At 39.5% G+C, this 13804-nt stretch overlaps 1 protein-coding gene across 1 annotated transcript; it reads right to left on the reverse strand.

Moving 5' to 3' along the window:
- Positions 1-1558: 1558 nt before the first annotated feature.
- On the reverse strand, positions 1559-7087 carry LOC139734532 (uncharacterized). Its single transcript, XM_071645309.1, has 3 exons — positions 6830-7087; positions 2728-2964; positions 1559-1798 (listed from the first exon to the last, which is right to left on the reverse strand). The coding sequence occupies exons 1-3, from the start codon at positions 6966-6968 to the stop codon at positions 1569-1571; spliced, it is 606 nt and encodes a 201-aa protein (XP_071501410.1). The 5' UTR covers positions 6969-7087; the 3' UTR covers positions 1559-1568.
- Between the last annotated feature and the right edge of the window lie 6717 nt (positions 7088-13804).

The following is a 13804-nucleotide window of genomic DNA, read 5'->3' on the forward strand; positions in this document are numbered from 1 at the left end:
TGAAATAAATATTGACACTTAAAACACAGACGCAAAATATTAAAGACTTTGAGGTCATTCTTCTATACAGTTTGTGCGAGAAAACTTAAATGAAAAATATTGGAAGTGCAAAAAACCATATGTGAGAAAAATAATGTTAAGTTCCAAAATTAGACATTAGTGGCCAAATGATATACTCCTAGGTGCATACACAAAATTTGCCAAAATTTGAAACAAATCCATTCGTATGAGTTCTCCACATACTACATGTATTTCCAATGATTGAACACTCAGTTGAAGTAATTTCTTCTTAATCCACACATCAAATAACTAAATATTCTGTTCTTTGGCAACTTCCACATAGTAAATTGTATTACAAAATATTGTATAAAGTCAGGACCACATAAAAATAGCCATCATCATGGTCTTTATTTTACTCAACCATGACACTCTTTCAAGCATTCACACTTGCTTTTCCAGTGGGTTTTATGTTATGGATAATCCTCCATCAATGTTGGGGTACAAAAGTTCACTTGTGGGTCACCAGGGATTGAACATCTTGTTCAAGGAAGGTGCTTGCTGGGTGGGATTTGAATAAGAAGAAAATATGATTTAGGGGTCAAGAGATGTTTCCACTACACAGTGGTGTTCCAAAAGCAAGTATTTGTGCCCTACTGATGCAAAATTCATGAGGTTATGGACAAACAATTTCAATAAGCATAGCTCTAACAAATTTCTTTTTTAGTTTCACCCGTGCCTGCACCCAAGCTTGATACCTTGTTTTGATACAAGTGTGAGAAAATGAGCCAGCTAATTTGTGTGATCTGTTATGTTTCCTTTACACTTACCCAGTTGAAGAGGTTGTTATAAAGTACATATTTTAAACATATGTTGCAGATAAAGAGAATGTCTCACTATGTAATCAAATGGGCAGGCCATCAACACAGCAATCTATGTTTGCAAGGATTTGTGACCTGACAAGCACAGGTGCTTTAACCATTTAATACAGCACAAAAGTAAATTCTATGCTTGTCTAAACAATGATATTCACTAATCACATGGACACCAATGGAATACATCACTACATCCTCATTACATAATATATTTCCTGAGATCTATATAAACCTTACTTCCCACAATGTCAATATATAAGGAAGTACACTACTACCATACCATGCCAACACTGCAAGATGAAATATCTTACTAGTGGATTGCAAAAAATCTTATTTTATATGCAAACTGACATTCAAAATCTTACTTTCAGTCAAATCTTCAGAAAATACACATGAAAGGTATATCTAAATATTTTTTTAAATCTTATTTCTCTGACAGAAGATCTTATTTTGCTATTTTTAATGTAAAAAATCTTACTGAATCTGATAAAATCTTATTAGTTGGCAAGTATTTACTACAGATACATTTCACAAAAGTAACAAAGTAGTGTGACCAATTATTCACTATTGCATGCCTTTACCTCCTAATGAAATGCTACGAGCATACTGAAATAAAGTTCATGAGTTTTTGCTTCAAAATAAAAAGAAAGAAAGAAAAACAATGACTAAATACAAAGTGACACAAGAGGGCACCCTCTATGGCGTCCCACACTTATCGCGGTGGTTCTTCATAGCGTGAGCCATCCACTCCAGTTGGGACAGGAGGCGCCCCGCCCCTTTCTCCATGTGCTCGTTGAGAGGGCGCCCTTCCTCACTAATAGCCTCATGCGCTTTGGGGATGCCAAAGATATTGGAGACGCTGATGCAGCCCATTTCACCGAGGAAGGAACGCAGCTGCATGGCCGAGCGCATCCCACCGTACTGACCTAGTTAATGTATGCAGATGACATAAATAGTTACTCAGAGTAGGCACTTAGCAATGCGACAGCTCAGCAGCAAACGTTCAGCAGCATCAGCACCAGTACCACTGCACTATGTATTATCAGTCCACAAATGACACCACGAAATCATGGGCCAAGTTTGTGGATGAAAATGGACTTTGTGAATTACTGTACAAATTCATATCAAAATGTTTAGAACAATGATTCACAATTCATCATTGCAATTACATTGAACACTTCAAAACACGGAATAATTGGCATTTGGATACTTATTATTGCCAGTTGCTAAAATTTTGCCACCGTGATAGCAGCGTGTAACTGTATAATACACACAAAATGGCCATAACTACCCCTGCTTACGGCATGCTGAATCATTTAGCACAATAGATAAACAAAATACATTTCACTACATCTGAAACACCAGCCACTGAAATATTTTGTTGTACTGCATTCTGACTATTTGCACAATGCAGTCTGCACGGATTCGGATTACCAGTACAATGTACCTCAAATTTTGCTGAGTCAGCTACACTTGCATTCAGCCAAATCAAACAGAGGTGATGACTTTACATTTTGCTCCTATCAATTTCACAGGAAATATAATGGAATATTCAACAGTGTTTAACAAAAGCTCTGTTCCAACCATGAGACAGGAGTTCAAAACAGAGCTTTGATATACTCATACACATGTAGCATTCTTAATGATGCTATTTTTTTTTATCTTACAAGATTGTTTTTAGCCTGAAATCAGCATTTAGTATAAATGCAGTATAAAAAAAAAATTATTTCAATGACAATGAATAGAATTGGATGGCCCTGATATATGCCAACTGGACTTGGCAAACATATTGAAGAATATTCCATAAATTTTTAGATTTGACATGAAATTTGTAGACATCTGATGAAAGTATTACCAGGGGAGTAACAGACAATGCCAGATGGTTTGTAGCTGAAAATTGATGCCGGGAAATAGTCAAATAGATTAGCCAAGCCTGGTGGGATCGAGTGGTTGTATTCCCCCGAGACGACGACGTAGGCATCCGCGGCAACGATCTTGTTGCGGGCCTTCTGAAGTACTTCGGGGGCCTGTGATTGGTCCTTGTAGAAATGGAGCGCTTTGGTCAGAATGGGCAGATTCATTTCCAAGGCATCTATGGTGTTGACAGAAAAGTTAAATACAAAACAAAAATGAAATGAGAGCTGATCATTTTTGCATTGCCACAACAGATTGGAAAAATACTCAGATCTCTACTACTACTTTCTACTGTTTTGAATCATTGTGTTTCTGTACAGATTCTATCTTTCTTCTTTTTCATCTTTTCTCTTTTTCATACTGACCAGAAGAGAAACAAAATTGTACAAAATCAAAGAAATTCTTTATATTGATATTCAAAAGCTTAAACTCCAAGGATAACTTGAAACTATGTTCCTATCATTCCAGGGTAGGACAACTCTAATAGAATTTTAGGATCAAAATGAAGTTGGATCCTACATTGTTAAACAACTACCACAATCAAACCACCTTTTCCTCCTAATTTCCTCATTTTGACGTGTCATAGGTGTACAATAAATGTGAATTCTCCGCTTTTTTCACTTTTTCAATGTTTAATACCAAATTTTGAAAATTTCTTTAATTCAACTGAGTTACAGTATCGGTAGCAGTGTATGACAATGATTCACCAAAAAATAAAAATAATGATTACAAAAGAAAATCCCCAAATAATAATTACAAAAGAAAACCCCCAAATACTCTGACCTAGCATGATATTGCATTTTTTTTTTGGATATTCTGGGCAAAAATAACAATGGAAAGAAATGAAATTTTAATACCTTATTGGTGTATGGTGATAGATACATACCAAAAGCTCTAAATCTGGTGGTCCATGAGTCAGCATTTTTTTTTATTTGCATAGCAAAGATATTATTGAAAAAAAAATACCAGCGTGTTTGCAATTAGAAATCTATGACGATAAGCCCTAATGAATTTTATTCAAAATGGCATAGTAAAACAGAACACAGTGTATTTAATCTGCACTTGGTGAAAGATGTGGTGCTCTATTCAACTTGGCTTCACCTCATTGAATAAAGTGCCTCCATCTTTCACTCGTGACAGATCACTTTTTGTAAAAAGAAGATGAATTGATAAAAAAATGGTCATCAACTTCAAACTCCAGCCCATCCCTGGATATGCCATGAACAACCTGGATACTGCAGTCACCGATCTACTTACTCACATCATCAACTTCTAAAGTGTAAATCTCTTCTGGTTTTAGATAGAAGATGCATTTAGGTTTCTTAACCTGTTGAGGACGGACTGATTTTGCTTTCAACACGCATTTCCCATAGACCCCGGCCCGAGTATAGTTGGAACTTGTCCTCAGTGCGGGTTAAATTTTGGGGCTTTGCCCCCCCCCCCCCCCCCCCCCCCTTCCAGGGGCATTGTGCCCCTTGGAGCCATTAGGAGATAAATAGTGCCCATTTGTATTAATGCATATTTTATCACCCTGGTGATAATCCCTGCCCAGTTTGGTGAAAATATGGCCATGCATTTTCAAGAACATGAAAATGTGAAAACTGGCCCCAATTTGGTCTCCTCTGCCTCCTCTGGCTCACTCCATCCCCCCCCCCCCCATCCCCATCTGTCACAAACAAAATTGGAACTAGCTACATACCATCACTAATCTAAATTCCACAAAGCACTACTTTAGCTTAGAATCACAGTTTGAGAGAAGATAAATTGTAGAGATCTGTAAAATTTGGGGGGTTTGTCTGTCTCCCCCTCACACACCTCCCTCCCCACACCCCACCCCAGGCATTGTAGTCCAGGGGAACCCAAGGTGGTGAATGGTGCCCATTTAAACATACTTGCTAAGCTCTCTTTAGAAGTATTCTTTAGAAGAAGATCAAATTAGGTCCCAATTTAGAACCCCCCCCCCCCCCCCCCGGGCTTCAAGGGGGACACTCCTGGCTCCAACATGAACAAACTTGAAACTACACAGTCATCCATGTACTTACTTGTAACTTGGCCATTTCTTTTTTTAAAGATTGGGAGGGGGCTAACTTGAGCCTTTACAACTGGCTCAGGTGAGCTAAAAATCTAGTACATGTATGTGTACTAGGTAGTTTTGTACAATTTGAGATTGCTTAGTATGGGACACATTACACATATTTATTTCCATAGATACGTTCTCATATCACAATCAGTGTTTACTGTCTATTTGTACTAGTACAACACCTACAAATTGATGAGGTTTGATAAATTGGTGTATGTTATTTTACGTGTTCAGGCAGCATGTAAGATAATCATGTAGAGGTAAAATTTTCTATCAAACTCTCAATGGAATACGTAGCTAATACAGGAGATCAGGCCCCCGTCTTATAAAGCCTTCAAATCAATCACAAGTCCCCAAATCAATCGCAACTTGCATTGCAGCTCACAAGAAACTTGTGATTGATTTCTATCACATGTCTTTATAAGACAGGCCCCATCATTGGCATTGGTAAGACACAAAGTCGCCAAGTTGATATCAATTAATAAAATGGAATGAAACAAACGAAAAGTAAAGTATAAAATGGAAATGAGAATTATAGACTAACAGGACTTTCAAGTTTATTCGAAAAATATTTACAAAGATATGCACCAAACCATAAAAATGTGGTTCTATGGTACTTGGTGGGTTAGGCAAAGGGGTCCTATATTGCTACTAGTCATCAACCAAAGAAACATTTTTCCAACATTTTTTTTTTTTTCACTGATAGTCGGGAAGTGTATCACTATTGCATCTCTATTCTCAGGTAATCTACTTGAATGCAAGTTGCTACATATTGCTTTACTAAAACTTATGTACAAATAACTGCACACAGCCCAGTCGCTTACGGCGTCTAGTCCGGCTAATGTACAAATTGAATGTTCCATGTACCCTAACCTTCTAGGCCCTATATAATACATTCTATCATGTCCAATGTTCATGAAACTTCTTTCTGTTTATTCACTGTTTCTCCAAGGAAACTTTGTGAGGATGCAAAGTTTAACAATAACAATTAACACCACTGCACTGACTCTCCAAAGAATCGACCTTTTACTTGCTTTATCAGCATTTCTCATGATATTTTAACATACAAAAGACCTATACCACACAACACCTGTCACTGCATAAGACTGGTAAAAGCAAAACAAAACAAAATAAAACTTTCATGCATAACCACCATTAACCCCGTCGCGGGGCGCTGTAGGTACGTATTTGTCCGTATGGGGTCGCTGCTGCGGTTAAACCACCATAGGCATATATATACACATATTAGGGAGGACTTATATATTCAGTAAATTTACCTGGTAAACAAGTATGCATGACATGCTACAAATATTCATGTTGGAGGTAAGTTACACTAACACAGCACAAGAGCTTGAATGATATTTACAACAGTATCCCCAGTCCTGAGAAAGACCCGTCAGTGGAATACCGTACTGTATCTTTACACTGATCTACCCCAAACAAAAGGTTGAACGAAAGATATCTGGTCGTCGGGGATATGTTCTGTGGAGAATGCGTCTGGCTTCACAGATCCCCTCCTATACAACCTACGGAGGAGAGCCGATAACGTCAAAAAATGAAAAAGACTCCTCCGGAAAGACGGATTTTTCTGTCTACCCCAAAGGTAACAGTACCAGAGCCCTGTTGCATAAAACCCTTACCGCTGGACTTACCGCTCCTTTCTAGCAGTAAGTCTTCAAATTGGCGGTAAATTTTATAATCCTCGATGCTGATTGGCTGTGACACCTAATTTTGACGGTAGTTACCATTGAAATTCAACGGTAAGTTTTATGCAACGGGCCCCAGGTCAGAGACACCAACACGTATACGTGCGCTGGTTACAGCGCCCCGGAGTTACCCCAACGGAACACCGGCCGAAGCTCTCGGCGCGGCCAACCCTGGTAGTGGGGTGTGGGAGTGGTATGAGTAGAAGAGATTGCTATGGTGCAAGCATTACGTGTACGGCAAGTAGTATAGTATTTACCTAGGAATTCCACTTCGTGACCCTTCTTCTTCAGCTGGTCAATCATGAAGTTGGCGATTCGGATGCCCAGTCGCCCCTCGCGACATGTTCCAAGGAACAGAACCACTTTCAGCCCAGACTTTGCGGAATTTGCCGCCATCCTTCTGTTATGATTCGATATTGATTCGGAATTCCCCTATTTGCAAGAAGATGAGAATGCACCTGCAGAACATGTAGTACGAGCGAGCGTAGCGTTGCTAGTCTACGAGCGCCTGCGAAGGAATAAAGTGAAGTTGTGCTCCACTCGCTTTTTCACACTCCCAAGGAGCGCCCCAAGTCCAGCTGATAACATGGTACTGTATGTATGGGCGGGCGGGGGATGATTGATGGGCGGGGTCTGGATACATTTCAATTCGCCACCGAGCTGCATAAACGTGCGCTTGTCAATGGCAAAGAGCGTGATTCAGCATTTCCGTGGTCGGATAATGAAACACATTATTTTCCCACGTATTTATAAAGTGCATAAAAAACTCAACAACAACTCACAGAAAGCCTTGTCACTATACATCCATTGTAAGGTGCTGATGAAATACGAGATGAATTTCATATGTCTCACGAAACAGTACATGTGCAACTCAGCCATCAACCACAGCATCACCGGTCTTCCATGGAAAGACATAGAAATCATCACTAAATATCCTCTTGTACGTATCCGGGCACTTACCCCCTGGGCAACTACCCTCCGGATAACTACCACCCGGATAATTACCCCCCAGGTCTATTCCCCCTTAGGGCTACCCCCCCGGACAACTACCCTAGCTCCTAGGGCAATCACCCTCCAGGGCCATTACCCCCTAGGAAAACTACCACCCGGTCATCTACCCTCCTAGGGCAACTACCCCCCAGGGCAATTCCCCCTTAGGAACACTACCCCCTGGATAACTACCCCTCGGATAACTACCCCTGGATAACTACCCCCTCGGATAACTACCCCCTGGATAACTACCACCCGGATAACTACCCCCTGGATAACTACCCCCCGGAGAACTACCCCCTGGATAACTAGGCCTACCCCCCGGAGAACTACCCCCTGGGTAACTACCCCCCGGAGAACTACCCCCTGGATAACTACCCCCCGGAGAACTACCCCCTGGGTAACTACCCCCCGGAGAACTACCCCCTGGGTAACTACCCCCAGGATAACTACCCCCCGGATAACTACCCCCCGGATAACTACCCCCCGGATAATTACCCCTCGGATAATTACCCCCCGGATAATTACCCCCCGGATAATCACCCCCCCCCCCCCCCCGGATAATTACCCTCCGGATAACTACCCCCCCCCCCCCACCGCGATAATTACCACCAGGATAATTATCCCCAGGTTAATTACCCCCTCCTCCGATAACTAGACCCCAGATAACTTCCACCCGATAACTACACCCTCCGATAACTTCCCGAGGATGATTACCCCGGATGAGCAAGCCTACAACTCCCCCTCCCCTATAACTATCAAGACGAAAATTACCCCAGGACAGTGCACCACGCCAATTACCCCCTGGGTAACTACCTCCCAGGTCATTGCCCCCCCCCCCCCCATCTTACCTTTAATAAAAAGAATATCATTACTACAGGAAACGAAGTTCTTTGTATTATTTGCCAGGAATCACGGAGATGCCATACTGATACATCATTTTATGAAAACAACATCTTTAAAGATTTACGATTTGTATCGTTTGCACTTAGGACAATTTATGTAAAAGCTTAATTTCTCCCTCTGTATTTTGACTCTATGTTCATAAAAAACGAAGCTGTCCCTTCATATCCTACCCGGTAATCCAGTAAATGTCAATGCCTTTAACCAAACTATTTTCGCTAAATCTGTATTTTCTTTTACTGTTCCGAAATTTCGGATTTCTCTTGATAGTATAGTATAAAAGAAGTTTTAAGTTTGAATGCCTTTACCATTGAACTAAAGACATTTTGAAGAAATGTTACACTTCAGAATGAGTTAAACTTTTTGCAATATTTCTTTAACCACAATTGTCTATCGTTTACCACAACTCCATGTAACACTTCTTTATTTTGAGGAGCTTATATCTCATGCCTCACGTGCCCTGGTTTTGACCCATCATCTTCCTCTTCCCTCTCGCTTTTCTCTGTCCACTGTGAAGGTAGTCTATTCCTGTCATTCATAACTCACCTTTCCTCTTTCTCTCATTACAAGGGATTTATCTCGTGTGTGTTCATGTGCAGTGCACTCCCGTTAAAACGAAATGCTCAGGACCGGCAGTTTTTTTTTTTTTCGTTTTAACGAAATTTCGTTGTAACCGAACAAATATAATATGCAATGTATAACGAAAAGAAGGAAACCACGCATAAAAAAATTTTGTTTGTTGAATCCTCATCATACGCTGGAAAGCTATGTGAAATGGGAGAATACCTTTTTAATTTCGTTTAAATATTACATTTTTAAAAGAGCATAAAGTTGTTTGTGTTTTCACACATTGTGTAGAAAATGACGGTGTAGGATTTGGTTACAGTTCGCTATTCCAAAGGTTCTTTTCTTACTAAAGTACGTTACTCCGAAGACTCCTTATTCCGAAGTTTCGCCATTCCCGGGATTCCGATGGTTTGTTTATGTGAAGGTTCGCATTTCCGCAGAATCATTATTCCGAAAGTTCATAATCTAGATCAGAATAATATATTGTTCATTTTCCGAAGGTTCGTTGATCTGAAAATGAAATGAGGTTCGTCATTCTGAAGGTTTATAAATCAAAAAAAAGAAAAAGGTTCACTAGTCAGAAAGTCCGTTGTTCCGAAGGCTTTTTCATCCGAAAATAAAATAAGGTTCGTTATTCCGCAGAAATTTTGTTGATGAAAAAAAAAAATGAGAAAGGTTAGTTATTTCGAAGATTTATTTATCTTAAGACGATTATAAAGATTGCAATTCTTAAGTTTTGTTAGTGTACTCTCCTTTTTCCACCATGGATTAACGATACTTTTTGTAATGTTCCGATTAACGAACGTTTTGAATTCCTATCATTTTCGGACTAACGAACCGTATAAGAATAAGAATAAGGACCATATTTTATTATCGAATTAACGAACCTTTGGAATAACGCCAAAATGTGCTTAATAACAAACCCTCTTTCATTTCCGAACTAACGGACATTTAGTTGTATCAGAATCTGTGTGTTTTGTATTAAAGGACTTCGGAACAATGAAACAAACCTTATCTGAATTCAAATTATTTTATTACAACAACTCAAGTTCCCCTCGGAAACTGTGCGTGATACACGGAGTGAACATTTAATGATGCGTTCGCTCATGCAGAGACGCTTTAATAATGCTTGTTCCGCTACGCATTTTCGAATGCGATCCGCATTTCGTTATAACGGAGCGCATTTCTTTTGTTTTTCTTTGTCAGTGGCGCTCAGAAAAGACTTCGTGATAACGAAAATTTTGTTATAACCGTCTTCGTTATAAGCGAATTTTGTACCATAGACTTTAATGGCGATAATTTTGGGACCAGAAGTTTTGCTTCGTTATAACGAAATTTCGTTATAACCGTGTTCGTTGTAACGGGAGTGCACTGTATCTTTATTTGTGTACTTCGTCTCTGTCTTAATTTGCTTTCTTTGCATTGTTTCATCAATTTTGTAACTATTTTACTGTTATACCGTTAACGCTCATTTCAGAATTGCCCTACTGCATTATTGGGCATATTAACAACTAGTATATCAAGGATGTGGGAACAGATTGTCACATCCTTGGTATGATCACTGCAGAACATTACCTCCCTTGACAATTACTCCTTATTAAAATTAGGCTCCAAACAATCACCCCTCTTACAATAACTCTCCCCCAGAAAATTACGTCTCTCATTGTTATTTTCGAACACATTAGCTATTTGAATTGAAAAAAAAAAACCAACATTTTTTCATATCGTCTGGTTTTGGTCGAGACCTAACTTCAGGTTTTAAACACTCTTTGGGTGAGATAATTAGAAACCCCTTACGAAATATTAAAGAGCATGTTATTCCAAGAAGGATTCAATTTTTTGAGAAAAAAAAATACTCTTGAAATGGCCGGGATAAAACAGAGCAGCCCTATAATGTAAAAAGGATTCTGTCAACTACAACTCTCCCTAGATCTATTCAAAAAGAGGGTGCAGGACAAAATACTTCGTTAACAACTAGGGGTGTTTTGTAAAAAAAAAATAAATACCGTTAAACTCGTAATATTTTACTCTTTCTAATGAGACTAACTTATATTTGAACTGGATTTCCTCTTAAAGTGTCGAGAACATTTAATTTGAAAACTAGCACAATTCTACTTGTATGTAAAACAAGCTGTAATTTTACTCTCATGACAGATTAGGGCACCTTTTGATAAAAGTTGCCAGTTATGACATCTTGTTAGTATCTAATAATTTCAATAAAACCATGGGTTCTGCTTGATTGATAAGCTCGAGTCACTGACTTGTTACCATGGACCTGCTTTGATCGACCTACAACGATTGGTAATTGTGTGGAACTGACAGCTTGTCAGGACTGATAACTTTCATAAAACCGTGCCCGGATCCTATCAGAAATTATGGCTTTATATCGAAGAGTCCCTCGCTAATGTTAAGGGAATATGAATTGCAGTGAAATCAACTCTCCTTTTCTTATGTTTATCGTCTATCATGTGTTATAACGGTAGAAAATAAATGACAAGCCAAAAGAGTGATGACAGTGTAAGAGAAAGGTGCATCTTCTGATATGGTGTTATGAACTTATGGAAAATATACGACGGGTGGTAACTTTCGGGGGGCGGGGAGGGAGGGTTGTCCAGTAGGTAAGTATCAGGAGGGGGCGGGGGGGGGGGGGGGTTCGGGGTATTGTTAATGGGGGGGGGGTAGTAATCCGGGTGGTAGTTATCCTGGGGGTAGTTATCCGGGGAGTAATTATCCGGGTGGTAGTTATCCTGGGGGTAGTTATCCGGGGGGTAGTTATCCGGGGGGTAGTTATCCGGGGGGTAGTTCTCCGGGGGGTAGTTATCCGGGGGGTAGTTCTCCGGGGGGTAGTTATCCAGGGGGTAGTTATCCGGGGGGTAGTTATCCAGGGGGTAGTTATCCGGGTGGTAGTTATCTGGGGGGTAGTTATCCGGGGGGTAGTCATCCAGGGGGTAGTTACCCAGGGGGTAGTTATCCGGGGGGTAGATGTCCTAGGGGTAATTGCCCTTGGGGGTAGTTGCCCTAGGAGGGTAGATGACCGGGTGGTAGTTTTCCTAGGGGGTAATGGCCCTGGAGGGTGATTGCCCTAGGAGGGTAGTTGTCCGGGGGGTAGTTGCCCTAAGGGGGAATAGACCTGGGGGGTAATTATCCGGGTGGTAGTTATCCGGAGGGTAGTTGCCCAGGGGGTAAGTGCCCGGATACAATATTTGCATGATGTTTTGTGTTGCAATAATCTAGCAAAGGTGACTCTTTTTTTTTTTTTTGGGGGGGGGGGGTAAGGTCTAGGGAGAGTTACAGTTATGCTATTAATAAAAGGCATGGTTGATCATATAGGAGAGAGATGAGAGGGAGAGGGAAGGATAATTGATACTAGTAGTTTATGTGGGCATCGTAGGTACATTGTGTATAAAACAACTAGTGTTAGCGAGTTGATCACTGCATATTGGTTTGTAGGCCCATATGTGGTCATTAATTAGAACAAAGAAAATATATAGAGAATTCAATATGTTTTAATTTTTCTAACAAATATTGAAAAGAACTTGACTTACCTCTCAGAAACCATAGGAGTAACCTTAACATATGCCGTATAGAAGTTAAGAGAATATATAGGCCTAGCTATCTTTCATTGAAAAGGAAAATTTTGTAAAATCATCTTTATATTTTTGCATTTCATTATAATAGCTGTATTTTTCTCATCCAGGGGCAATTCTTTAACTGATTGTGTGAGTTTTCTCAAACTTGTTTACTGCTGGTTTTGACATAGGCCCCTGTTCACTGAATTCATCTATACATTTGGGGTTCATTCCCATTTAATCACATCTGTTTTAAAAAGGAATATGAAAACTGAAGTGATATGTGAATCAAGATATTCATGATTCTGTTATCCGAAGATTTATATGTATATATATATATATATATATGTATACACATAGTTCCACACAAATACAAACCCTGTTTCAAGAGGATTTCTTATTTCAAACATTTTTTTTCTCTAATCATTTTGCATGCATGTCTTGTATATTACTCTTGTATTATGTGTCATTCATCTTGCTTTGTTTTCATAAATCTTGCTATGTTGCTATTTATCACCTATAATGTAAGCATGGAATATATAGATGGCTGGAAACCAAATTTACATGCAATTTGATTGAAGTGAATTGAAATGAATTGCTGTAACATAGCATTTTCCTTGTTGAAATAGAAATACCTAAAATAGAACTTGTTTGCATATACACTGTAGTATCTCACAAATGTTCTGTTTATGAAGTGTCACTCATTTTACATAAATTCCAAAGCGTAAAATTATTTCTTTCACTTGACTCCTGAAATAAGTTTTAGGCTTTGTTTTTGACACATCCTACAAGGCAGAAATCACTCATGCAACTCACAAATTCAAGAAGAGTTTAAATCCAAGGTAATTTTGGGACATATACATATAGTAGCAAATTGATAGAAGGATATTGAGGGCAAGTTGTGAGATTTCATCATCTCAACATCTTGGATCTGAGAAGTCAAGAAGTCAAGATCTGAGATATTGTCTCCTTGGTGGCACTCATAAGTTTCAGTATTCTTGTCTGACATCATCTGGCTACTTCTAGTTATCTTTTCCAGAGATCTTCAAACTACACACACACACACACACACACACACACATACGCGTCTATGGTGAAAACCGAGGGCCTGTTTTACCCATAAGAATTTTGCCACATAACTGAGGACCTGTGTGTCATAAGGACTCTTGTCAACCGAAGACTTATTACAATAATGCTAATCGA

This window comes from Diadema antillarum, unplaced genomic scaffold (assembly GCF_040938485.1).
Source record: "Diadema antillarum isolate AM-2024a unplaced genomic scaffold, OU_Dant_1.0 seq00000532_RagTag, whole genome shotgun sequence".
NCBI classification, from domain to species: domain Eukaryota; kingdom Metazoa; phylum Echinodermata; class Echinoidea; order Diadematoida; family Diadematidae; genus Diadema; species Diadema antillarum.